Genomic DNA, 25785 nt, shown 5'->3' with positions numbered 1-25785 from the left:
GGCCCTTTTACACACAGTGCTAGTTTCCTGGGCGGGCCTCTTTCCCCGCAGCACCCTGTGCGGTGCTTCTTGTCCTGAAGCCGGAGCAGGTCAGTGACTCGCTGGGCGGGGGCTAATGAACTCCCTGTTAACCCCGGAGTGGGGAATCTCAGCTTGCCCTCTCCTCCGGGGTGGCTCCTCTCCGTGCTTCCCCCAAATTAACCCCCTGGATCTTGCAATCTCTCTCCTCTGCCCCAGGATCATTAATTAACCCTGGGAGTGTAGGTTCTCATCTGTCCCACCCTATCCCTGATATTAACCCCCTCCAGGTTGGCGTCTCTTCTCCTCCCCCAGTGTGAACCCCTGGGATTCGGGGTCTCCTCTCTGTCTCGCTCCCCCTTGCGCCAAGGTAACGTTAGTACTTGTTTGGTTCTCATCTCCTCCTCCCCACCCCCCCCTCCCCCATATTATCATACTGTCCCCCCAAATTGATATTTAACTCCCAACCAGATAATGCTGGTCAGTTTGCTTTCTCTTTCCCCTCCTTGGCTATATTTATATATATTTCCCCGTGGAGTTTTCGAAAGTGCTTCAGTTTGTTTTTCCTGCCTTTGATAATTAAAAAGGCAACTCTAAACGATGATACAAAATGTGAGCGTGGGTTGGTTGGTTGGTTGGTTTGGTGGTGTTTTTTTGAATGTTTATTTTGACAAGCTGTTTGGAAGACTGTTGTAAAAGTTTATAGAAATCTGACATGTGATTTGATAGTGACATGGCAATGTGCAATATTCACAGAAAATTAGGCACTTTCAGGCACCATTTAAAAGCAAACCATTATTTTGGTTCAAATAAATCTGTGATTATTCTAAGACTTGCCACAGATCTCTCTGTTTCTCTTCTGGCATCTTTACAAACTGACAGTTAAAATGAAGCTAGGGTAGTAAATATCTTTGTTACTTAAGAGAGAAAAATCCTTAAGAGCAGCTCTAATTTTCACAGAAAGTGAATATTACCTGAATAAATGCAAAGCTAAGGTTAAACTGCTAATCAAACACTAGAAATATATGCAAAGGCACAGTCAGAGTCACCTTGACAATCTTAAATCTTCCTAGCGTTAGGATGGGGTTTTAATCTTAGTTGTTGGAGTGGGTCAAATGCTGTGAGTTTTGAAATGCTGGTGACCTTTCCTTGGCTCTCCCTGCCCCAGGAGATTCTCTGGTATGAAGCTGTCTGTAGCCTCATGAGGCTGCTTGTTTTCTGTCTGCATGTTACTTAATAGTGTTCAGACACTGTTCCTTTTTAATGCTAAGCTTTGCTGATTATTAACACCCTGTTAGGAGGTCTTGCCACAATATAATACCTGTAACACCTGCTGAATTGCTACTTCACATACACATTAAATTGCAAAACAGAGATCTTTTGAAGAAGGAGGGTTTGATAATGATTTTAAGGTGTTTGCAGGCTGTAGACGTTTCAAATCCACTTAGAAGGTGAGGAGCTCTGGGGTACATGAACTGGGTATAATACAAGTGTATCTAGTGTATCTTTGACTTTGTCCTTACCCTTAACTATTTTACATGTGGGGACAATGTATACCTTCAGATCAGCGGCACTGCTATGCCACATGGCCCCACAGTATGCCAACATTTTTATGGCTGACTTAGAACAACGCTTCCTAGGCTCTCGTCCCCTAAAGCCCCTACACTACTTTCGCTATACTGATGACATCTTCATCATCTGGACCCATGGAAAAGAAGCCCTTGAGGAATTCCATCATGATTTCAACAATTTCCATCCCACCATCAACCTCAGCCTGGTCCAGTCCACACAAGAGATCCACTTCCTGGACACTACAGTGCTAATAAACAATGGTCACATAAACACCGCCCTATACCGGAAACCTACTGACCGCTATTCCTACCTACATGCCTCCAGCTTTCACCCTGACCACACCACACGATCCATCGTCTACAGCCAAGCTCTGCGATACAACCGCATTTGCTCCAACCCCTCAGACAGAGACAAACACCTACAAGATCTCTGTCAAGCTTTCTTACAACTACAATACCCACCTGCGGAAGTGAAGAAACAGATTGACAGAGCCAGAAGAGTTCCCAGAAGTCACCTACTACAGGACAGGCCTAACAAAGAAAATAACAGAACGCCACTAGCCGTCACCTTCAGCCCCCAACTAAAACCCCTCCAACGCATTATTAAGGATATACAACCTATCCTGAAGGATGACCCAACACTCTCACAAATCTTGGGAGACAGGCCAGTCCTTGCCTACAGACAGCCCCGCAACCTGAAGCAAATACTCACCAACAACCACATACCACACAACAGAACCACTAACCCAGGAACCTATCCTTGCAACAAAGCCCGTTGCCAACTGTGCCCACATATCTATTCAGGGGACACCATCAAAGGGCTTAATAACATCAGCCACACTATCAGAGGCTCGTTCACCTGCACATCCACCAATGTGATATATGCCGTCATGTGCCAGCAATGCCCCTCTGCCATTTACATTGGTCAAACTGGACAGTCTCTACGTAAAAGAATAAATGGACACAAATCAGATGTCAAGAATTATAACATTCATAAACCAATCGGAGAACACTTCAATCTCTCTGGTCACGCAATCACAGACATGAAGGTCGCTATCTTACAACAAAAAAACTTCAAATCCAGACTCCAGCGAGAAACTGCTGAATTGGAATTCATTTGCAATTGGATACTATTAATTTAGGCTTAAATAGAGACTGGGAGTGGCTAAGTCATTATGCAAGGTAGCCTATTTCCCCTTGTTTTTTCCTCCCCCCCTCCCCCCGACGTTCTGGTTAAACTTGGATTTAAACTTGGAGAGTGGTCAGTTTGGATGAGCTATTGCCAGCAGGAGAGTGAGTTTGTGTGTGTGTGTGTGTGTTTCCGGGGGGGAGGGGGTGAGAGAGCCTGGATTTGTGCTGGAAATGGCCCACCTTGATTATCATGCACATTGTAGGGAGAGTGGTCACTTTGGATAAGCTATTACCAGCAGGAGAGTGAGTTTGTGTGTGTGGTTTTTGGAGTGCGGTGAGGGGGTGAGAGAACCTGGATTTGTGCAGGAAATGGCCCACCTTGATTATCATACACATTGTGAAGAGAGTGGTCACTTTGGATGGGCTATTACTAGCAGGAGAGTGAGTTTGTGTGTGGGGGGGTGGAGGGTGAGAAAACCTGGATTTGTGCTGGAAATTGCCCAACTTGATGATCACTTTAGATAAGCTATTACCAGCAGGACAGTGGGGTGGGAGGAGGTATTGTTTCATGGTCTCTGTGTGTATATAATGTCTTCTGCAGTTTCCACGGTATGCATCCGATGAAGTGAGCTGTAGCTCACGAAAGCTCATGCTCAAATAAATTGGTTAGTCTCTAAGGTGCCACAAGTACTCCTTTTCTTTTTGCGAATACAGACTAACACGGCTGTTACTCTGAAACTAGATACACTTGTAAAAAGAAAAGGAGGACTTGTGGCACCTCAGAGACTAACCAATTTATTTGAGCATAAGCTTTCGTGAGCTACAGCTCACTTCATCGGATGCATAGTGTGGAGAGTGGGGTGGGGGGAGAGAGAACCTTTTGTAGTGATAAACACCCATTTTTTCATGATTTGTGTGTATAAAAACAAACATCTTCTGTGTTTTCCACAGCATGCATCCAATGAAGTGAGCTGTAGCTCACGAAAGCTTATGCTCAAATAAATTGAAAAGGAGTACTTGTGGCACCTTAGGGACTAACCAATTTATTTGTCTTAGTCTCTAAGGTGCCACAAGTACTCCTTTTCTTTTTGCGAATACAGACTAACACGGCTGCTACTCTGAAACCTGTCAAATAAATTGGTTAGTCTCTAAGGTGCCACAAGTGTATCTAGGATACCTAAATGTAATCTCACCTCACTGTGTGTCTGGCATGTGAGCTATTAAATGTTTGTTAGAGGCTTGTAGTTCTAGATATGGCAGCTACATGTCTATACTAAGTGTCATAACAACACTTGAAGAAGAGGTCTGTGTAGCTCAAAAGCTTGTCTTTTTCATCAACGGAAGTTGCTCCAATGAAAGATATGACCTCACCCACCTTGTCTCTCTAATATTCTGGGAACAACACTGCAAATAACGCTTTTACATTTAATACTATGTACAGTACACTTTGGGGGAATTGTCCTGAATTATTATCTGGAATCCAGTAACGTTCGGTGAAGAGTTGTAAAACCTGTCACTTTTTTCAGAAATGTGTGTTGTGTTAACAAAGGCAGGAACAGTTTGGTGTGTCTTAAATAGGCAGGTGCATTTTGGATTAAAGGGACGCTGTTGTCTGGAAAATTACACTTCTATCTGAAAAGCTGAACCTACTGTTACAGTAACCTCTGGGATTAGTAGAACAGAGCTTGGAGAAAATACTTATTTTTCTCTGGTTTTTAAATTTGTGTACTTTGTGCATTTTGGCAGTGTCATTTTTGCAGATGATCAGTTGCATCACTGTCATGCACTGCCTGACAAAAGGGGTCAAGTGAATACTCTGCAGGAGGGTAGCAAAATAGAAATTGAAGAGGCAGTAGACAGGTGTGTGAACAGATAGACATTTGGAAAGGAAGGATGGTCCAGTGATTAGGACACTAGCCTAGTACTTGGGAGACCTGGATTCAGTTCTCTGATGTGCCACAAACTTCCGGTGTGACCTTGAGAACTGCAGCACAGAGAGACTATGTGACTTGCCCATCTGTAAAATAGGGATAGTTGTACTTCCTTTCCTCACAAGGAAAGATAAATCCCTTGTGAAGATAAATTGTGAGGCACTCAGGTAACTTGGTGGTATAAGTATCTAAGATAGAAAGGGAAGGTGGGATACACGTGACTGAATTTGGTGTTACTTTTGAGCCCACCTCAAAGACTCCTGTAAACATGCCTAAAGATTAAAACGAATGCTCTATCTCTTTTTTTTCTTAAAATTAAAGGATGATCTATCAGAAGACTGAATCTTTTAAAAAATTAGTCAATTAAAAAATCATGTTGACTAAGTCCTTTAAATATAAAGTAGTGCCCAAGCAGTCCATCAACAAGACATAAGCTCACTTCTTAATTTTCAGAGTCACTGATGTGGTTCTGAACATTGTGAAAGCAACCCATCAGTTTTTTCCCCAAGATCAGCTAATACTGTGTGCTGGGATGGTGAAATATTTTGGATTTTGAGCTTTTGATAATATTGTATCTATTTTAAACAGTCAGCAAGAAAGCTTTTCTCTCTCTCTCGGTGTGTCAATATGCCTTGTTTTAACTGTTTTCTTTAGGCCGTGATCCTACATGCTGTTCGATGCAGATGTACTCCTGCATCCATGAGGGATCCAGTTTGCAAGATCAGCCTTATCTGCTAAAAGCAGGGTCTTTCTTTATAGTTCACTTTGTATAGCATCTTGTTGGTCCTTAAGAAGTAATCATAATGAACAAATGATTCTCTTGCACTCTGTATTTCCATAGCTTCTACTGTTATATTTTACTCTGAATTTTGAAATACCAGGCTAACATTTGTGGATTTGGCAAAACAACAATGTTCTCTTGAGATTTTAAAATTAATATTTATATCTTTAGCTCCATCAGTGATGAAGCCTTTTGTCTAGGAATTTCCTTACATTATTGAGTTACATCTTTGACATTTGATATTGATTTTTGGTTTCTAAAAGATATATTTATTGGTCTGGACATCTTGGCACTATTAACGTGATGCTCATAGAATAAGTTTGTCAATTATCAGTGAAGAGTCATGGACTAAAATGGAGGTATGTTGTACTGAAGGTTTGTTGACTATGGGTGCAGACAACCTAAGGTGCAATGTGATGGTAAATCTGACCCATCTTAACAGTCCATCTGAATAGTATAATCCCTGCATGGGCTCATGCTAGTATCTTAAGTTGTTCCATCTCTTTAGTAAGTAGGGGACTGATCCAGCTCCTATTGAAGTCAATGGGATTTGGATCAGGTCCCAATAACTATTGTCCCTTCCCTCTTCTGCTATTGAAGATACTCCTCCTTGATTAAGCTACCTCAGCATAACAAATAGAAACAAAACAAAAATTTTTTTACTAAAAATATTAAAAGTGATTAGTGATTTTGAGTGACTTGATATTTGGGTATCTGTCTTTGAGACATCTCAAAGAAATCTGATTTTCAGAAAGTAGTCAATACCCAACTTCTGAGAATCATGCCCCTTTAATGTATCTCATACTTGGGCAACCAAAAATTGGGGCATCTAAAATCACAAGTCACTTCTGAAAATCTTGGATCTTGGTATTTCTAAGATCTAACTGTTTCAGAAGAGAGAATGGGAAGTGAGGACCATTAGGAAACTTTTCTAACTTTTGGAAAAGATTTTTGGGGAGTCCTGCTTTCTTGAGAATGTTTTGCCTGATTTTCTTCAAACTCTTCATTCTCATAAGTAAGCTGGAGAAATGCAGTTGGTAGAACTACCACTAAGTGGATACATAATTGATTAAAAAACTGCAAACAAAGAGTAACTGTTAATGGAATGATATCAGATTGGCGGGAGGTCTCAAGTGGTGTTCCGCAGGGATCTGTTCTGGGTCTGGTCTTGTTTAACATCTTTATTAATGACCTGGTTGTAGGAATGGAGAGCATACTGATCAAATTTGCAGGTGATATAAAGCAGGGGGAGGGGGTTGCAAACACTTTGGCGGATAGCACTAAAATTCAAAGGGATCTTGATAAATTGGAGAACTGGGCTAGAGATTACAAAATGTAATAGGACGAAGAAGAAAAAGCAAATGCACAAATACAGAATGGGGGATAACTGGCTTGGCAGCAATACGGCTGAGAAGGATCTGGGAGTTATGGTGGATCACAGCCTCAACATGAGTCAACAATGCAAAGCTGTGGGGGAAAAAAAGCAAATGCAATTTTGGGTTGCATTAACAGAGGCATAGCATGCAAGTCGCGGGGAGGTGATAGTACTGCTCTACTTGGCGCTGTTTAGGCCTCAGCTGGAGCACTGGGTCCAGTTTTATATAGAAAATATGTAGAGAAAATTTACAGCTTATTTCCAATCTGAATTTAAATAGTTTCAACTTCCAGCCATTTGATTGTGTTACACCTTTCTCTGCTAGATTGAAGAGCCCCCTATTAAATATTTGTTTCCCATGTAGATTCTTATAAACTGTAATTAAGTCATCCCTTAACCTTCTCTTTGTTAAGCTAAATAGATTGAGCCTGAAGTCCATCGCTATAAGGCAGGTTTTCTAATCTTTTCATCAATCTCATGGCTCTTCTCTGAACTCTCCAATTTATCAACATCCTTCTTGAATTGTGGGCACCAAAGCCAGACACAGTATTCCAGCAGAGATTGCACCAATGCCAAATACAAAGGTAAAATAACTTCTTTACTACTACCCAAGATTTCGTGTTTATGTACCCAGGATTGCATTAGCTCTTTTGGCCACAGCGTCACACCGGGAGCTCATGATTATCCACCACAATCCCCAAATCTTTTTCCGACTTATTGCTTCCCAGCATAGAGTCCCCCCATCATGTAAGGACAGCCTGCTTTGTTCCTAGATGTATAGATTTACATTTACCCATATTAAAACTCACATTGTTTGCTTGTGCCCAGTTTACCAAATGATCCAGGTAGCTCTGAATCAGTGACCTGTCCTTTTCATTATTTATCCCGCCTCCAATTTTTGTGTCATCTGTAAATTATATCAGGGATAATTTTATGTTTTCTTCCAGGTCTTTGATAAAAATGTTAAATAGCGTAGAGCTACTCACGGGAAATAAACTCGCTCAATGATGATTCCCCTTTTACAGTTACATTTTGAGCCCTACGGTATGATAAGAATGTTGCATTTATTCCTCCCTCAGAACCAATTTACTTGCAGAGTTGGGGAATTAAATTCTCAGATTCTCCCCCCCGCCCCCAACAAAAAACCAAAAAACCCAAAACCCAAATACCTTGGGTGGAGAAAATTGCAGGTTCAATTTTAGAGGCTACGTCTGGCCCATAATATTTACAAATCATACTATACAAGCTCAGGAACATTAAACCAGGCTTGGGTTGTCTGTCTCTCTCTCCCTGAAGACTGGGGATTACAACCATCTCCATAGATAAGATATATTTGTGTGTGCAAAGCATTCTGGGTGAAATTTGAGAGGAACACTTTTGAAAACTTGGCCTGCTGACTCTAAAGTTACTAAAACTTTGTGGGACAAATACATCTTTGATGTAACTCTATTATTTCAATGAATCTAGCCCTGTACTTTTAATAATCTAGGATTTGTAGAAGGTGAGGAGTTGCAATTTCTAGTATAGCTATAGTTGGAAGGAGCTCATCTATCATTTATTTATATATAGATGTCTGAAAAGCACCCATCCGACATTGAGTGCTACGTAATCTTTAAAAAAATCACTATTTGCTGACCTTATCATTTTTTTCACAGGACTCTTCACTAAATAATGCAAATACATCCTTATTACTACCTCCTTAGGCAAAAACATTAGAAAATGGATGACTAATAATACCTAGCTCTTATACAGTACTTTTAATCAGTTGATCTCAACACACTTGGCAAGGGAGGCCCATGTCATTATCCCCCTTTCACAGATGGGAAAACTGAGGTGAAGTGACACTTGCCTGTGGTTCACCCAGCAGGCCATTGCAGAATTGAGAATGGAACCCAAGTCTCAGTCCATTCCGTGCCCTATCCACTAGACCAGTGGTTCTCAATCTTCATTGCACTGTGACCCCTTTCTGACTACAAAACTTACTACATGACCCCAGGAGGGGGCACTGAAGTCTGAGCCTGCCCAAGCCCTGCCGCGTTGGGTGGGAGGTTGAGGAGAGGGGGTTTCAGCCCCAGGCAGGGGGCCTGTAACCCGAACCCAACCGCCTAGCGCTGAAGCCTTCAGGCTTTGGCCTCGGGCCGTGGGGCTCAGGCTTCAGCTTCACCTCCAGGCCTCAGCAAGTCTAAGCTGGAGATCCCGTCCCACAGTTTGAGAACCACTGCACTAGACCACACTGTGTCCCCACAACAAGGCTCCTGCTGTAGTACAGAATGAGAACACAGCATACGCAGTTGACTTTACTATAGAAGGAACCACAGCCAACTTTCCAGAAAGATTCCTGCTCTTAATGAGCTTACTGGGGCCCTGTCTGCAGAAGGACAGGGATGGGCTGTGTCATTCTCTCTTGTCAGAAGCACCTTCGTCCCCTCTGACATAGATCAATGGGGCAGGGAGAGACCTCCTCTATTGCCACAGTGTAGTGCATGCAGTGAAAGCTGTAGGAGCCCATTGTCTCCTGCATAGCCAGGGACAACAATGGGTGGCACTTGAAAATTGCCTCTCTCCGCTGTTGCTACAACGTCAGTCACTGGAGCGCTGCCTATGAACAGAGAGGGCTCCATGCTCAGGCAGCAGCTGGGCAGTCTGTACAACATTTCTGTGATGCTAAGTCCCGCTGCAAGAGTACATGTGGCCTACTGTGCAGCATACCTGATAGACTTCCCCACACCTTCGCCTATGTCTCTGTGCCAGAAGACACCACTGAAGCCAAGAGCTTAGTGTTCATAAAGGGATTGGCAATTAGAAAGAATGCCATGCCTGAGCTCAACTGTGTCTTTAGGGAAGGGGGCGGTGTCTCGGCTATTTAGTATTCCTGAGGGCCACAATCTCCACAGCAGTTGCGGTTGCGTGCTTACCTGCTGTGATTTCTTTGTTGACTGATCTTGTCAGTGTACCAGTGAAAAGTCTGGGCTAATAAAAACATTTACTGTTTGTTACCTTAAATCTAAGGGTTTAATTCAAGTGTGTGTACTACCCTATTATGGCACCAAAGCTGCTTTGGCATCAGCTCATAGAAGCCACCTGGGAGAGACCATTCATCCTGCTTAGCGCTTTCATGAGAGCTGCTATCTTATGAGAGAGGAACATCCATTCTTAAATCCAGAGATTGCCATCCAACACAGCAGTAATCAGTCACATAAAAATAGATACAGGGAGAGGAAATGTAGCTTTTCCCCTGCCCCTCCCCCCCCGCCCGACATTTCTGGTAATAAACTTTCCTTTATATTCATACACATTTGCAACCATGGTCTGGAAGAGTTAGAATAAGAATGTGGTTCCCAACACACTATAGCAAGTGAAATAGATGCTTTCAGGATGATTGCATGAAGAAAATGGAAATGAGCTTAAAAATATATTAAAATAATCACAGAAGACAATTGGCTCACAGCAGAAAGGCAGTACTGGTCTAAGCTTGAATGCTAGGAATGTAAAAAAGACAAAAACAAATGGAGAACAAATACATTAGAAAACACTTGGGTTTCCATCCAAAATATTGAGCTGTTCAAAAATAATGTCTGCAGGAAAAAAAATTAGATGAAAACAGGGATGTGGAATAAATACTAAGCACAGCAAAAGGCAAAAAACTGTGGTAGGTATAGTTTTAAATTAGTATTGTAATGTTAGTTTAAAATTTTCTCATTCCTTTATTTTAGTTGATCAGTGGTTCATTGGGAAGCTACTTATATTAGTTCATCCTCCTCCTCCAACAAGTTTACTTGTCTAGAAGCTAAGAAAGCAATGTTTTCTAGTGGTTAGAGCAGGGAACTGGGAACCAGGACTCTAGTTCTATTTTCATCACTCCCTATGACTCATTGGCAGGTTACTTAAATTCGCTGTGCTTCATCTTATTTATCTATAAAAGGGATGAATTAATAATATGTGCTTCTATAGGACGTTTCATGCAAGATCCTTATATCTGTTGATGATTTAAGCCTCACAACATACCTGTGAAATAAGTATTTTAAAATCATTTTACAGATTTATATATGTATAAGAATGTCCTTACATACTTCCTATCCATAGCTCTCTTTTATTTACCAACCTTAGGCTAGATGTCATAGTATTTCAGAGGCATGTGGGAAGGGTCAGTTAAAGTAGTTAATTAGGCAGGCCAGAAAAGAATTTGAAGAGCAACTAGCCAAAGACTCAAAAACTAACAACAAAAACTTTTGTGAGTACTTCAGAAGCAGGCAGCCTGCCAAACAGTCAGTGGGGCCCTTGGACAATCAAGATGCTAAAGGAGCAATCAAGGAAGATAAGGCCATTGTGGAGAAGCTAAATTAATTATTTGCATGAGTTTTCACTGCAGAGGATGTGAGGGAGATTACCACACCTGAGCCATTCTTTTTAGGTGACAAATCTGAGGAACTGTCCCAGAGTCACATGTCAGTAGAGGTGGTTTTGGAATGAATTGATAAAGTTAACAGTAAGAAGTCACCAGGACCAGATGGCATTCACCAAAGAGTTCTGAAGGAAATCGGAGGTAGTTACAGAGCTACTAACTGTGGTGTGTAACATATAATTTAAATCTGCTTCTGTACAAGATGACTGGAAGATAGCTAATGTGACACCATTTTTTTGAAAAGGCTTCAAAAGCAATTCTGGCAATTACAGGCTGATAAGCCTAACTTCTGTACTAGACAAATTGGTTGAAACTATAGTGACAAACAGAATTATCTGACACATGGATGAACACAATTTGTTGGGGAAGAGTCAATACAGCTTTTGTAAAGGGAAATCATGCCTCAACAATCTATTAGGGGGTCAACAAACGTGGACAAAGGTGATCCAGTAGCTACTGTCTACTTGGACTTTCAGAAAGCCTTTGAATTATTTGCTCCCTTCCCCACATACCAGGAAAGGAGAGTTGAGATGAGGATATGCCCAGGAGGAGCCATTGGAGATTTTTCTCCCCTCTCCATATGCAACAGGAGGGAAGCTGGACCTGTGGTCACTGGCAGGCCCATCACCCTTTTGGCAGCATCTAGTACTATTCCTAACAGTTCCCAAATAGTACAGTGTGCTAGGCTGTTGCAGATGGGAGAAGGAAATTGGGTTAATAGAATGGGATTGCATGCCCAGGACAAATATGGCAGTTATGAATCATAGCTCACAGCCTCCCACCTGGTCTTGGAGCATGGAATTGCCTGGTTTAGAGAAGGAATGTTGGACACAATTCTGGAGTTTTCTCTTTATCTTTTTTGAAAATAGCTGTCATATCTTTAACTTTCACCTGGACAGTTACCAGAGACATTCAGAAAAGATACAACAGCTCCTCTGTGTGCTGGCACCTCTAACAGTGCATAGCACTCCTCTGGCATTGAACTTAAGTATCAACACTGGATATGCGTTCAGATGAATCCATGATTTGAAAGTCCAAAGGCAAACAAAACCCTAAATCCGTGACTTCCAGAGACCTCCATGACATTCTCTGCTTCAGCCCCAGGGGCTGCAGGACTCTGGAGCTGACAGCCAGTGGGGCCCTCAAGCGACAGCAGTGACGGGGTCCCCTGCAAGGTTCCAGCGACAGGTGACAGACTCCTGAGGGGGCCCTCCTCAGGTTTCCAGTGATGGGTGACAGCCTCGCGTGGGGAGAGGTGAACACCTCTAGTGAGCGGCTGGGGTGTCCCATTTTCTCTTTGGGACATATGGTCACCCTGCAGCTCCCGGCCGCAGGATGGAGGGGGAACCCCACAGCTGCCAGCCGCCACGGTGGTGGGGAAAACCATGGAGCCGCAGCAGCAAAAGTCACAGACAGGTCACGGCTTCCGTGAATTTTTGTTTATTGCCTGTGACCTGTCTGTGACTTTTACTAAAAATAACCATGTCAAAATCTTAGCCTTATTGATAACTATCACCAGCCATTGGTGTAGATATATATTAGTGATGACTTGCAATATGCCAGAGCTCTGGCAAGTTTAAAAACATGCCAAAAATTCGAACAGGCCACAACGCTAATTACTCCCATGTTGACCACCTGTGACTTCTACAGGAAAGTTTGTCATTGAAAAAGTTATTTTATAAACTGATTATGGTACAGATAATAGTGGAGTGTAGCATACCCTGTTTTACTAGGACTTTGTTAGTGGAAGTATAGTCTATCTCACATACTTATATGACCCCCACCATTCTGAGCACCTCACAATCTTTAACGTAGTTGTCCCCATTTTACGCATGAACCTGGGTCTCTCAAGTCCTATTGGGCCATTCTATCTTCTTGGCCAGTTGGTTCTGTATAGTCCTATTATAATCCAAGAATTTACCAACTTTACTTGATTGGTTTAACAGAGAATATTTATAATTAAAGAATCCAAACAGCATTTGTTATATTTACTCCAGCCTGTTGTACTCTTACCATAAACAACCTGCAAAAATCAATTCCAGCCATTCCCTGGCCTGCAAGTGCTCCACACTGACTGAAATTTTGCTTTTTGTTTGTTAGAGATCAACAAAAATTCCTTTGGTATGAAAGAGCTAAATGCTTAAATTCCATGCTTGTCCTAAGTGGTCTTTCAAGTCCTGTTGTCCTAGGTGGTTATCTTTCTCAGACTAAGTTGTTAAAAAATCTCTTTTTTCATTGAATTAGAAAATGTTGTACAGTGACCAGTATCATGGAGGATGGTGAAAAATAATTCCATGATAATACCTTGTCTTGTATGAGTCATTGATCATTACTAATGATCAGCAGGCAATGATGTCCAATTTGTTTTCTAATCTTTCACTTGCTGATACTCTTTTTTGCCATAGCAATAATAGTAAAAAAAAAGCCTGTTAATGCATACTGCCACACACAATTTAAATTGTCAGATTTTTTTTGGAATAAAATTTCCATAGCTTGAGTCTATTTTGCTCTTAACTTATTTTTTTTTAACAGACAAAATTTAAAATATCAAACGTGATCATACAGGTATAATTTGGCAGTGAGTTACACAAAAACCCCAAACCTCTCTTTTTATTAGTTTATGCTTTGGAGGCAGTCACTGGCTGCACTGACAGTTAAATGTAGTGTATTGTTTTTTGTGGTGACTGTGGAAATTTTGAGTCTGTGAAAGTGGGGGACTAATGGCACTGCATTAAGTCAAGCATAGTAAAGGAAAGCACAGTGCAAGCTATCCCGTGCAGCTCTGCTAACACACCTGGATCATCCCTGCTTCTCTAGTCTGTTGTCTCTTGAGCAGAGACTAGCAGCTGTGCAGTAGCTTTTATTATGTGGTAGCATGTCCAGTATAGACTATAGAAGGGTCAGAAGGTTGAGATCATCAACCTATTTTCATCTGTGAACTCAGGTTGCCATAATGAAAAACTAGTGAATTAGTCCACTTTGTTACGTACGTTTGTGTTATGTATTCTTCTTCTTCTTTGTCTTATGGTAGTCCTGAAAGGCCTGTTATGCTAGGTGCTGTGCAAACAGAAATCAGAAGATCTATCAAAAAGAGCAGACAGAAAAGCAACTTAATTAAAAAAAAAAACAGCTTTGGAAATTTGTTAAGTCTATACTTGGAGCACAAAAACAATTGAACCAATTCTAAAATGTGATTATTGAAATGTCATGGGCAGAAGGAGATGTGTGATTTAAATAGAGTTGGAGTTATGAACAGTATAAAAGATTGATCTCAGAACAAGAAGTACAAATTAACTCATCACCAACTTGGTAGCTTTTTTTTTTTTTTAAACAGTCTCTCTCTGTTATATTCTAATGTAAGATGGAAATAGTCTGTCATGGATGAAGATAACACCTTATACTTAGCAAGTAATTCTGTCTCTGGAGGTATTTTAGGAGAAGTTTTCCATAGCTATCCCTGTAAAATGAACCCTTTCCCTGCTGCTGTGTGTGTGTCATTGTAGAATATATATACGTGTGCATGCACATGCGTACACACACACACAAACCTTTTTTTATTTATTTAGGGTAGAAGAAGCAAACACAAGGTTTATGGCCTCAGAAGTCTTACAACAAAGCTATTTTCAATATACCATGAAAAGTCAGAAATGGACCGAGAGCTCACAGGTGAACTGGTGTTGGCCACTCAGTAAAGGGTGACATTGCTGGCTGTAAAATGTAAAATCTTCATTGATATAGATTGCAGATGACACACAAATTGGGGGAGTGGTAAATGATGAAGTGGATAGGTCACTGATACAGGGCAATCTGGATTTCTTAGTAAACTGGTCACAGGCAAACAATATGCATTTTAAAACAGCTATGTGTAGATGTACATATCTAGGAACAAAGAATGCAGGCCATATTTACAGGATTGGGGGCTCTGTCCTGGGAAGCAGTGACTCTGGAAAAAATTTGGGGGTCATGATGGATAATCAGCTGAACAGAAGATCCCAATGTGACCTTGTTGCTAAAAGAGCTAATGCGATCCTGGGATGCAGGAAACAGGATATTCTCGAGTAGGGGTAGAGAGGTTATTTTGCCTATGCATTTGGCATTGGTATGACATCTGCTGAAATACAGTGTTCAGTTCTGGTGTTCCCAATTCAAAAAGGATGTTGATCTACTGGAGAGGGTTCAGGGAAGAGGCACAAGAATGATTAAAGGATTTTTAAAAATGCCTTATATTGATAAACTTAAGAAGATCAATCTAGCTTAAAAAAGAGACCGTTAAGGGGTGACTTGATTACAGTCTATCTACATGGGGAACAAATATATAATAATGAACTCTTCACTCTAGCAGAGAAAGGTATAACACAATCCAGTGGCTGGAAGTTGAAGCTACACAAATTCAGACAGGAAACAAAGTGTAAATTTATAATGGTGATTCCAATTAATCATTGGAACAATTTACCAACGGTGGTGATGGATTCTCCATCAATGGCAATTTTTAAATCAAGATGGGATGTTTTTCTAAAAGATCTGCTCTAGGAATGATTTTGGGGACGTTCTATGACCCGTGTTATACAGGAGGTTAGACTAGATCAGGGTTTCTCAACCCACGTGTCGGGACCCAAAATTGGGCCGCCAAAATGTTTCAAACGGTCGCATGACAGCAGGGTAGGGCAAGTGGGGCAGCCACCCAGGGCGCAAAGCTGAGGGAGTGAGAGGGAATGCCAAAAAAAAATGCAATGGGGGTAGAGCCCTGCAGCGGGTATGATATTGCCACCCGTACTTCTGCGCTACTGCTGGCAGTGGTAGTGTTGCCTTCACAGCTGGGTGGCCGGAGCGAGGTGGCTGCTGGCTGGGGCGTTCATGTTGTTTGTGGCGCAGGTGGACTAATGTTTTAATCCCACTCCTGCCCCACCCATGCAATGCCCACCCGCTCCTGCATTGTTTGTTGAATTTTTATCCCACTGTCATAATAGCGGGAGCGAGATAAAAATTCAACAAACAACGAGGGTGCAGGTGGGAGTGAGTACTGTGGGGATGGAGCAGGATTAAAAGAATAGTCCCTTGCAGGGTGCTAGTAGGGGGCACAAATATGCTTGCTCGCCGTGGGCACTAAAATGCCTAGTTACAGCACTGCATAGCAGCTCTCGTGGCTCCTGTCCTACAGGGCGGGCTGGGCTCGCCTCCCTACTCCAGGCACTGCAATCTCTGTGGTCCCACTGCTACTCAGGCCTGGCCCAGCCATCATGATGACGGGAGTCCGGATGTGCCAAATTTGAGTGAGGGGCAGTGCAACCCCATTAGCCAGGTCACAATTCCACTCTCACAAATTTAGTCCCGTGAGGGAGAGTGGGGCCAAACCTGAGTGGCGCTGCAACCCTGGAGGTTGCAATGCCTTGAATGGAGAGCCAAGCCCAGCCATACGCACAGCACAGGTGCTGTAGGAACCACCACTGTGGGGTGAGTGCTGGGCAGGACCCCGCCCCCCAGATGCAGGACCTGACTGAAACTGCCCCAGGGCCTCCTCCCGCAGACTGTTTACTGGGTCACAACAGGTCATAAACATTTACAGATGAGCCCAAAAAGGTTGAGAGCCACTGGTTGAGATCTCAATGGTCACTTCTGACATTGGAAGCTGTGAAGCTATGAAAGACAAACATGTCAGTAGCAGCATTGTTCACCCTTCACTCTTTTTATTTAGGTTCTGAAAAGTATGTGCATATATAATTATTAATTTGCTGTATTTTTAACAAACACATGTCCATTCACTCTATACACGACTTAAAAGCCAGCTATCAAAAATTCTCTTTATTATGAATAAACTTTGGTTCGGGTTCAGATCAGAGCTGCTTTCCCAGAAAGAACCCTTAGGATTGACAAAAAGTTCCTTTGGCTTTTTGTCCTATTCTGAGAACAGAAACATTGCAGCACGTCTCTCAATGGTCTTTCTTAGGCTATGTCTACACTAGCACTTATGTCGCTCAGGGCTGTGAAGAAGCCACCCCTCTGAGCGACATAAGTTACATCAACCTAAGTGCCGATGTGGACAGCGTTATCTCGGTGGGAGCTTCTCCCGCCCACATAGCTACTGCTGTTGCGGTTGGATTAATTAAGTCAAGAGGAGAGCTCTCTCCCGTCACATTAAAGCAGCTACGCGAGAGATTACAGCAGCGCAGCTGCACTGGTGCACCTATGCTGCTGTAAGCTCTCTAGTGTAGCCATAGCCTTAGTCTCTTATGGTCCTCTCCTTGTTCCCTTTATACTGGTTCTTGTCTAACAGGCATCTGTGGTTTTAAAAGCACTTGCAGGAAAATGGTATAAACATGTGTTATGTCTTCTGTGTGGCAACGGGACACTCCAGATTTTTCTTGGGCAAAGGCAGGACTGAGCTAGGAAGTTATAAAGCAATAATCATACTCAAACCCTTTCCATAGATCTCCTGGGAACAGTTTTCTTGACCTCATACGACAGCATCCAACAGACTTTTTCCTCAGGTTAGCTGCCTCCAGCTAACACAGATCTTTCCCCCCAGGTCCTTGTGAAATCATTTGTGGACAATTACGCCCTGTTAGAAACTTCTTTCCATGGGGAGGAACTTTCTGTAATTTTTAGATTTAGATCTTGGTCAGTAAAAATACAGGGTTGCTGTAAAGTTACAGTTGTAACTATCTGGTTGTTTTTCACATACACGAACACAACAAAGTATAGCTCCCAGGAAGAGACACTCTATGTACCAAAAGAACGAGGAATACTTGTGGCACCTTAGAGACTCACACATTTATTTGAGCATAATCTTTCGTGGGCCAAAGCCCTCTTCATCAAATGCATGCAGTGGAAAATACGATAGGAAGCCAGTCCTCGCTTATAGACAGCCCCCCAAACTGAAGCAAATACTCACCAGCAACCACACAACAAAAACACTGACCCAGGAACCTATCCTTGCAACAAAGCCCATTGCCAACTCTGTTCACATGTCTATTCAAGGGACACCATCATAATCACAAAAGCCACACTATCAGAGGCTTGTTCACCTGCACATTTACCAATGTGATATATGCCATCATGTGACAGCAATGCCCCTCTGCCATGTACATTGGCCAAACTGGACAGTCTCTACACAAAAGAATAAATGGACACAAATCAGATGTCAAGAATTATAACATTCAAAAACCAGTCGGAGAACACTTCAACCTCCTTGGACACTCAGTTACAGACCTAAAAGTCGCAATCCTTCAACAAAAAAACTTCAAAAACAGACTCCAATGAAAAACTGCAGAACTGGAATTAATTTGAAAACTGGCCACCATTAAATTAGGCTTGAATAAAGATGAGTCGTTTACACAAACGATGGATGAGTCGTTACACAAACTAAAAAGAAAAGGAGTCTTTATGGCACCTTAGAGACTAACGAATTTATTTGAGCATAAGCTTTCATGAGCTACAGCTCACTTCATCATGCGTCCGATGAAGTGAGCTGTAGCTCACGAAAGCTTATGCTCAAATAAATTGGTTAGTCTCTAAGGTGCCACAAGTACTCCTTTTCTTTTTGCAGATACAGACTAACACAGCTGCTACTCTGAAACAAACTAAAAACTATTTCCCCATGCTAATTTCCCCTCTACTGTTACTCACAGCTTCTTGTCAACTGTTTGAAATGGGCCATCCTGATTATCACTACAAAAGTTTTTTTTTCCTCCTGCTGATAATAGCCCACATTAATCGATTAGTCTCGTTAGAGTTGGTATGGCACCCCTCATTTTTTCATGTTCTGTGTGTGTGTGTGTGTATATATATCTATCTATCTTCCTACTGTATTTTTCACTGCATGCATCTGATGAAGTGGGCTTTAGCCCACGGAAGCTTATGCTCAAATAAATTTGTTAGTCTCTAAGGTGCCACAAGTACTCCTCGTTCTTTTTGCTGATACAGGCTAACATGGCTACCACTCTAAAATCTGTATACCAAGATTAACTGGAGAAGACTCTTGCAACCAATAGGAAACCTGTAAAACGAAGGGTTCATCATAGAAAGACCTGATATATCCATAACAATACTGATGCTTTTGTATGCCACTATAATTATATCGGCCACTATAATTACGTATATATGGTTATTAGTTGTTCTGAAAGAGAAGTCCTTTTCCTCAGACTGGTGTAGAATAAACAGCTAGAAAACCTCAATAATTAACTATGTTTATTGAGCAGGTCATTCCAGTCTCATCTAAGGGTTCTTAAATTACTTTAAGGGTGGAATTTCCAAACATGCTCAGCGAAGGCCTAACTTCTCTCCCATTGAAATCTGTGGTAAAACCCATAGAGTTAGTGGGAGCTGAATTAGATGAAACCTGAGTGCTTTTGCAAATCTCCTAAGTATCCAGCTTCAGGTCTGTGGCTTTTCTGTGACTGTTTCACTTGAAAGGTTAATCTTACAAGATCCCATTTCTCTATTGAAGAACTGGATTGGATCTGAAAGGGAGAAAATAGCTGAGGTGTGATCATTTTCTGCTGTGTGTTTCCTTCCAGAAATGGCAGTCTCTCTTTGGAAAAGTTTACTCCAAACCACAAAGAGTAGACTGTTCCTGCAAAGAGGTGTGTCACTTTATAATGGTGTCCATGGCTTTGAGGAAGAAGCGATAAAGAAAAAACTTCAGCAGTTTGGTGGTGGATCCATCAACCTTTCTAAGGAAGACCATGGCATTAGAGTCCTGACCTTGAACAACCCAAAGCAAATGAATGCATTCACAGGTACTGACAATGTATGAGGATTTTTTTTTGTTTTTGTTTACAGTTACCCTGGAGTTTTGCTTGTCTCCTTTACTTTGATCTCGTTTCTGTTGTTGGATTTAGTATGCAGGTGCTGGGGGGACTTGGTAGCTTGTGATATACAGGAGGTCAAACTAAATGGTCTAGTGGTCCCTTTGGGTCTTTAACTATATGACTCTGAAAAATTATGCCCATAACTATGTCACAGTTAGAAATAAGAGGTCATGTCTTTTGATAAGAGATGCATTAACTGATTACTGTTCTGCATGATAACTCCGTAATAAACATAAAAACACAAGAAACTTTAGACACTGGACAAAGCCATCTGTCAGAACATGCTTGCCCTTATTTCAGTCAGCTCAATCCTTCCTTCCTGCTCTTTCTCTTTATATTTTGTTCCTTCCATCCATCCCAGCTGTTCTAGAAGCTGTCATAAATATAAAGGGAAGGGTAAACCCCTTTGAAATCCCTCCTGGCCAGGGGAAAGCTCCTCTCACCTGTAAAGGGTTAAGAAGCTAAAGGTAACCTCGCTGGCACCTGACCAAAATGACCAATGAGGAGACAAGATACTTTCAAAAGCTGGGAGGAGGGAGAGAAACAAAGGGTCTGTGTGTCTGTCTATATTCTGTCTTTGCGGGGATAGACCAGGATTGGAGTCTTAGAACTTTTAGTAAGTAATCTAGCTAGGTACGTGTTAGATTATGATTTCTTTAAATTGCTGAGAAAAGAACTGTGCTGAATAGAATAACTATTTCTGTCTGTGTATCTTTTTTGTAACTTAAGGTTTTGCCTAGAGGGGTTCTCTATGTTTTGAATCTAATTACCCTGTAAGGTATCTACCATCCTGATTTTACAGGGGGGATTTCTTTATTTCTATTTACTTCTATTTTTATTAAAAGTCTTCTTGTAAGAAAACTGAATGCTTTTTCATTGTTCTCAGATCCAAGGGTTTCGGTCTGTGGTCACCTATGCAAATTGATGAGGCTTTTTATCCAACATTTCCCAGGAAAGGGGGGGTGCAAGTGTTGGGAGGATTGTTCATTGTTCTTAAGATCCAAGGGTCTGGGTCTGTAGTCACCTAGGCAAATTGGTGAGGCTTTTTACCAAACCTTGTCCAGGAAGTGGGGCGCAAGGTTTTGGGAAGTATTTTGGGGGGAAAGATGTGTCCAAACAGCTCTTCCCCAGTAACCAGTATTAGTTTAGTGGTGGTAGCGGCCAATCCAAGGACAAAGGGTGGAATATTTTGTACCTTGGGGAAGTTTTGACCTAAGCTGGTAAAGATAAGCTTAGGAGGTTTTTCATGCAGGTCCCCACATCTGTACCCTAGAGTTCAGAGTGGGGGAGGAACCTTGACAGAAGCAAATAAAAATAATTATGTCTTTCAACTCAAAACACTTGACAAATGTTGGCAGATATCATGATGCCCATTTTGTAGATTGGGAAATTGAGGTGCAAGGAGGACTTGAACGTAGTTTCTCCAACTTGCTTTCTACTCTCCATCACCCAGCACTTTATAGTTTGGCCTTTTCCAACCTCATATACCAACCTGTCCACCCTTTCTTCTTCCATCAGTTTTACACGTAACATACCAACTTATTTACTAAAGGATGAACATTCTCAGCCCAGTTAGAAACATCCTAAGAGTTGTTTTCATATATCCTTATGGTCTGTCTGCCCCTACTCTTATCGTAGAATTCTGGATTCTCCCATGAGGAACTTTCCAGTTGGGCAAATTAATTGCAGATTATATTCTTTATTCTTAGATTAGTTAATAAAGGGAGTTTTCAGACTAAAGCCTATGGTTCTCAGTATCTCCAGCCTACATCAGTCAGTACCTACAACATATACGGTATTATACCCATAGTATGTCTGACATCATATGAACAGGGCTGTATGTCTATTTACTGTGTCAATTTAAGCGTATTTAAGAACAGGACATTCTAGTGATGCTGCTCTAGTGGATGATACAGGGAACTGGGTTAAAGACTTGTGGACTTTATTGTAATCCCTGTCATGGACTTGCTGTGTGTCCAATGGGCACGTCATTAACCCTCTGTGTCTGAATTCCCCATTTTAAAATGAGAATATAAATTCTTACAGACTTACCATATCTCGTCTCTCATTTGCATTCCCCGGGGAAAATATGCCAAAAAAATAATAATGATCACATGAACGTTCTAAAGGCAGCCCACATCACTGCAGAAGCAGTAACAACAGCCATAATCCTGGGAATGCCTGGGAGCTGCTGAAGGATCCCTAGTAGCAGGAGTAGGTGATAGAACTAGAAAATTAGGAGAAAGTTATGAAATGCCAGTTTTAAGGTTGTCTGTGCAACCTTAATTCATGTCAGGATCCTGACAAAGGCATTCAGGGCTAATGGTCAGAGCAGTGTCAAACCCGAGCCTGAGAGTGGTGAAGGAGTTAGAAGTCAAGTCCCAGGCCGAGGTTGATATCAAAGGTTAGAGTCCAAGTCAGGTGTCAGGGTCTAGGTCAAGAAGTGAAGTCCAAATTAAGCCAAGGTCAAAACCAGGAGTTAAGAGCAGAAAGCAGATGTTAAGGTCATGGCAGCTACAGAAGATCTGCCCTGTTGCCTGGACACTTCCTGGAACACCATTTGGGTTTATATAAGGCGGGGAGTCAATCCGGAGACATAAAGCTACTGCCTGTCGGACCCCTTGAGGCAGGACTTCCTGTGGTTTGTGTATGTAGATAGTCATGGATAGTGCAGCGAGCAGTGACTGCTGCTGCTGGGTGGCAGTGTGGAGGTGTTTGCTGCCGACAGCTCTGTTGCCCTAGCTTTGAGACTTGCTAAGCCTTACAGTTCAGCCCCCTTATGCATATACATCACAGTATAGACTTTAATTACATAATCATATGCTGTGTTTTTCACAGGATCCCTGCCTCATTCAGTACATCCAGAACGTACAAGGGGGCTGAATTAAGGTTGTATGGATACCCGCAAATCTGGCATTTCCTAACGTTTGGTTCTCTTAATTTTTTTATGTAATATATCAATGTAGGCACATTATGTTTATTTTTAGCCAATTTAATATGCATGAAAGGTTCTAGACTGACAGCCTTGGAAATTTGTATTCATCCATGAAACAGGCACAGCTAGAAAGCTTCCCCACCAGTGTGCCTCCAAATCCTCACCTCAAGGAAGACCCTCTAGGAGATGAGATGACAGTTAATTCATTCTCTGTGTTAATTCAGTCCTTCGCCTTCAGCTGAGTGGAATATGTTATTGCAGCTCTTTAATTCACTAGCTATTTGCTGATCACTACAATGTATTACAATAGGCAGGACTGGTTGGTTGTTCTAACTATTACTAAGTTGGTCCAACACTCCACATTATTAGACTGTTTTTGGTTGCTTGTAATTTTGCTTGTCAGCCTCAGGCTGAATTATTGTTGTTATTTATTTTATTTTTGAAAATTTCAGTCAAAACAATTCATCCGTTTCAGAGAATGAAGCTAGGGAAAAATGTTGTTTTGTGCACATTAAAATTTTTTTACTTTTTATTTGAAAAGCTCTCGTGCCCCCATGCTTTTGAATAGGGACTTGAAATATAGAGGAGGACGGCCTTTGTGTCAGGATATGCCTTTTGGTGTCCACATTAAAATCCACCCAAATATGGCTGAGTTATAAGCCTTAAAAAAAAAAAAAAATCCAGTTTGCACATGCTCAGTAGGGATTTCTTTGATTTTAGCAGCTAAATTCCCCAAGGATTCTGTCTACTCTTGGCATGCTTCAGCCTTGAGATGAACAGAAGTTTCCATGCAATTTCAGCTCTGGGTAGCAGGCCATGCCAGGTCTGGGCATCTGAACTGAGGGCAAGGGAGCCTTTCTCTCAGGTACTCTGTGAGACCCTGCTCTGCCTTGGCAGCTTGGGGGAAGAAGCTGCATGATTTGGAATCGGGGACAAAGAACAGGAGCTGTGGAGGGAAACTGGAACTGGATGCTGGGGGTGAGAAAGGGTGTGGAAAACTAGGACTTGGAGTTGGTGTTGTGGGAGGCTTGGACTGGCTGGGCTAGGAGACTAGGATTTGGGAGCCAGGGAGGGAAATAGGGTTTGGGAGCTGATAGATGTGGGAGGGGAGACTGAAATCAGTTGAGGAGCTGGGGGGAGACTGGGACGGGCTGGATGGTGGAGGGAATTGGGAATGGCTGGACAAATGGACTGGGAATAGAAGCCTGACAAATGGAAATGGGCCTACATAGGTGAGGAGAATCGGACCAGAGTGAGGAGTCCGAGATGGAGAAGAGAGAAGGCTGGAACAGGAGCTGCTTAGAGAGGACAGAGCAGAAGCTCTGTCATGGATCTAAAGGTTCCAACCCCACTGATAACTGACATCAATGGTAATATGATGCCAGCATGATACAATTTCTGGGTTTTTTTTTTTTTCAGTTTGCTTTTTAAAACCCTAGGAAATTACACGTACACATCTATGTTGTTAAGGTTGCGAAATCAAGCACTGAAAAGTTAGGAAATGCCAGAATTATGCTTGTCTGTGCAACCTTAATTTGGCCCCCTTCTGTGTATGGATTATGATACAGTCTTTGATTACATGCTCACATATTTTTTCCAAATTTCATTCCTTTTTTGTGTGTCTGTAATTATTTATATTATGGTAGTGCAGAGTCGTCAAGAAACCAGTGCTCATTGTGCTAAGCAGCCTACAAACATAGTAAATTATAGTCCTTGCCCCAGAAAGGTCTTGTCAGAAAGAGCCTATCCTTGGATACCTGGCTTCTCTAAATAGTCATACGTGTGTGTGTAATATATATAAAATGCATACTTTTGTTAGAAAGCTTAAAAATATCACTAACAAACTGTAGCATAAAAACTGTTTGCCAAACATTTACTTTATACAGCAAGTTTTGTCTCTTAGGAACAATGTTTATTCTGTGCTTGAACAACTCATGGAACAGAAAGCTGAGCAAGAATATGTTGGCAAATAGCTGATGGGCAATATGGATATAGTCTTGCTATTTTTTTTTCTACTTAGATTCTGATAGCCTCCTGTTTGAAATGGTCTTTGGAAACAAATGTTCATAATATCAGCTTAAGCCTAATGAAACCAATTTCAGCAGCCCAGACATCTTGTTGAATTCTAATTTGACCAAATTTGAAAGGGAAAGGAGCCAAGCTGTAAGGGTAGTGAGATAGTTTTTAACTGTCTAGACTCCAAAAATGGTATCATATTTGAATTTTTTTTTTAAAGTTAGCACATTGATCTACTCTGCTGCAAAACAGGAGTAAGCCAGTGTTCACCAGGTGACTTTAGTGCACAGTAGCAGGGACCAGATGCACAGTTAGTGTGCAACACGCTAGTGCTCTGTAGATTTACACCTCAACTTACTGCACACTAACTGTTCACCAAGGCAAGACTTGAGTTATTAACAATGAATTCTGCTTATAACCTGGCCTCTGGATGTTCATTTACCAGTTAACACATATTTGTTGTGTATATGTGCTGATCTTTTTGTACCCCCATTTTAATTTCTTTAGGGAGGAGGAGAGGGTCCATGTTCACCATCACTAGCTTCCTTCCTGATGATCTCCTTGACTTTGACTGTGTGTTTCTTCTTTCATCTGTTGACTATGGTTCTGGTCCAGGAAAGCACTTAAAAGCTTAACTTTAAGCATGAGTAGTTCCACTGAAGTCAAGTTATTCTTTCTATAAATGCAGCATGAGCATTGTGGAATATCCTTTCTTCACTAAAAATTCCTCAGGACGTCAGAAACTGAATTGTCCACCAAAAATGCTATGCATATCATTACTTCTCTAGGGAAGTGAGTCGTACTTTGATGTCATTTAT

At 41.7% G+C, this 25785-nt stretch overlaps 1 protein-coding gene across 2 annotated transcripts in view; it reads left to right on the top strand.

Moving 5' to 3' along the window:
- Positions 1 to 18: 18 nt before the first annotated feature.
- The window catches only part of ECHDC1 (ethylmalonyl-CoA decarboxylase 1), a 46849-nt gene continuing 21082 nt past the window's right edge, over positions 19 to 25785 (top strand). Inside the window, exons 1-2 of one of the 2 annotated variants that reach the window (XM_048844608.2) lie at positions 19 to 89; positions 19723 to 19944. In XM_048844608.2, coding sequence (XP_048700565.1) covers positions 19725 to 19944 — 220 coding nt within the window. In that variant the 5' untranslated portion in view covers positions 19 to 89; positions 19723 to 19724. The other variant, XM_048844609.2, reaches the window with a different exon arrangement.

This window comes from Caretta caretta, chromosome 3 (genome assembly GCF_965140235.1).
Source record: "Caretta caretta isolate rCarCar2 chromosome 3, rCarCar1.hap1, whole genome shotgun sequence".
In the NCBI taxonomy this organism is placed as follows: domain Eukaryota; kingdom Metazoa; phylum Chordata; order Testudines; family Cheloniidae; genus Caretta; species Caretta caretta.
Note: the sequence above shows the minus strand (reverse complement) of the source record. Positions and strands in the feature narration are given on the sequence as shown.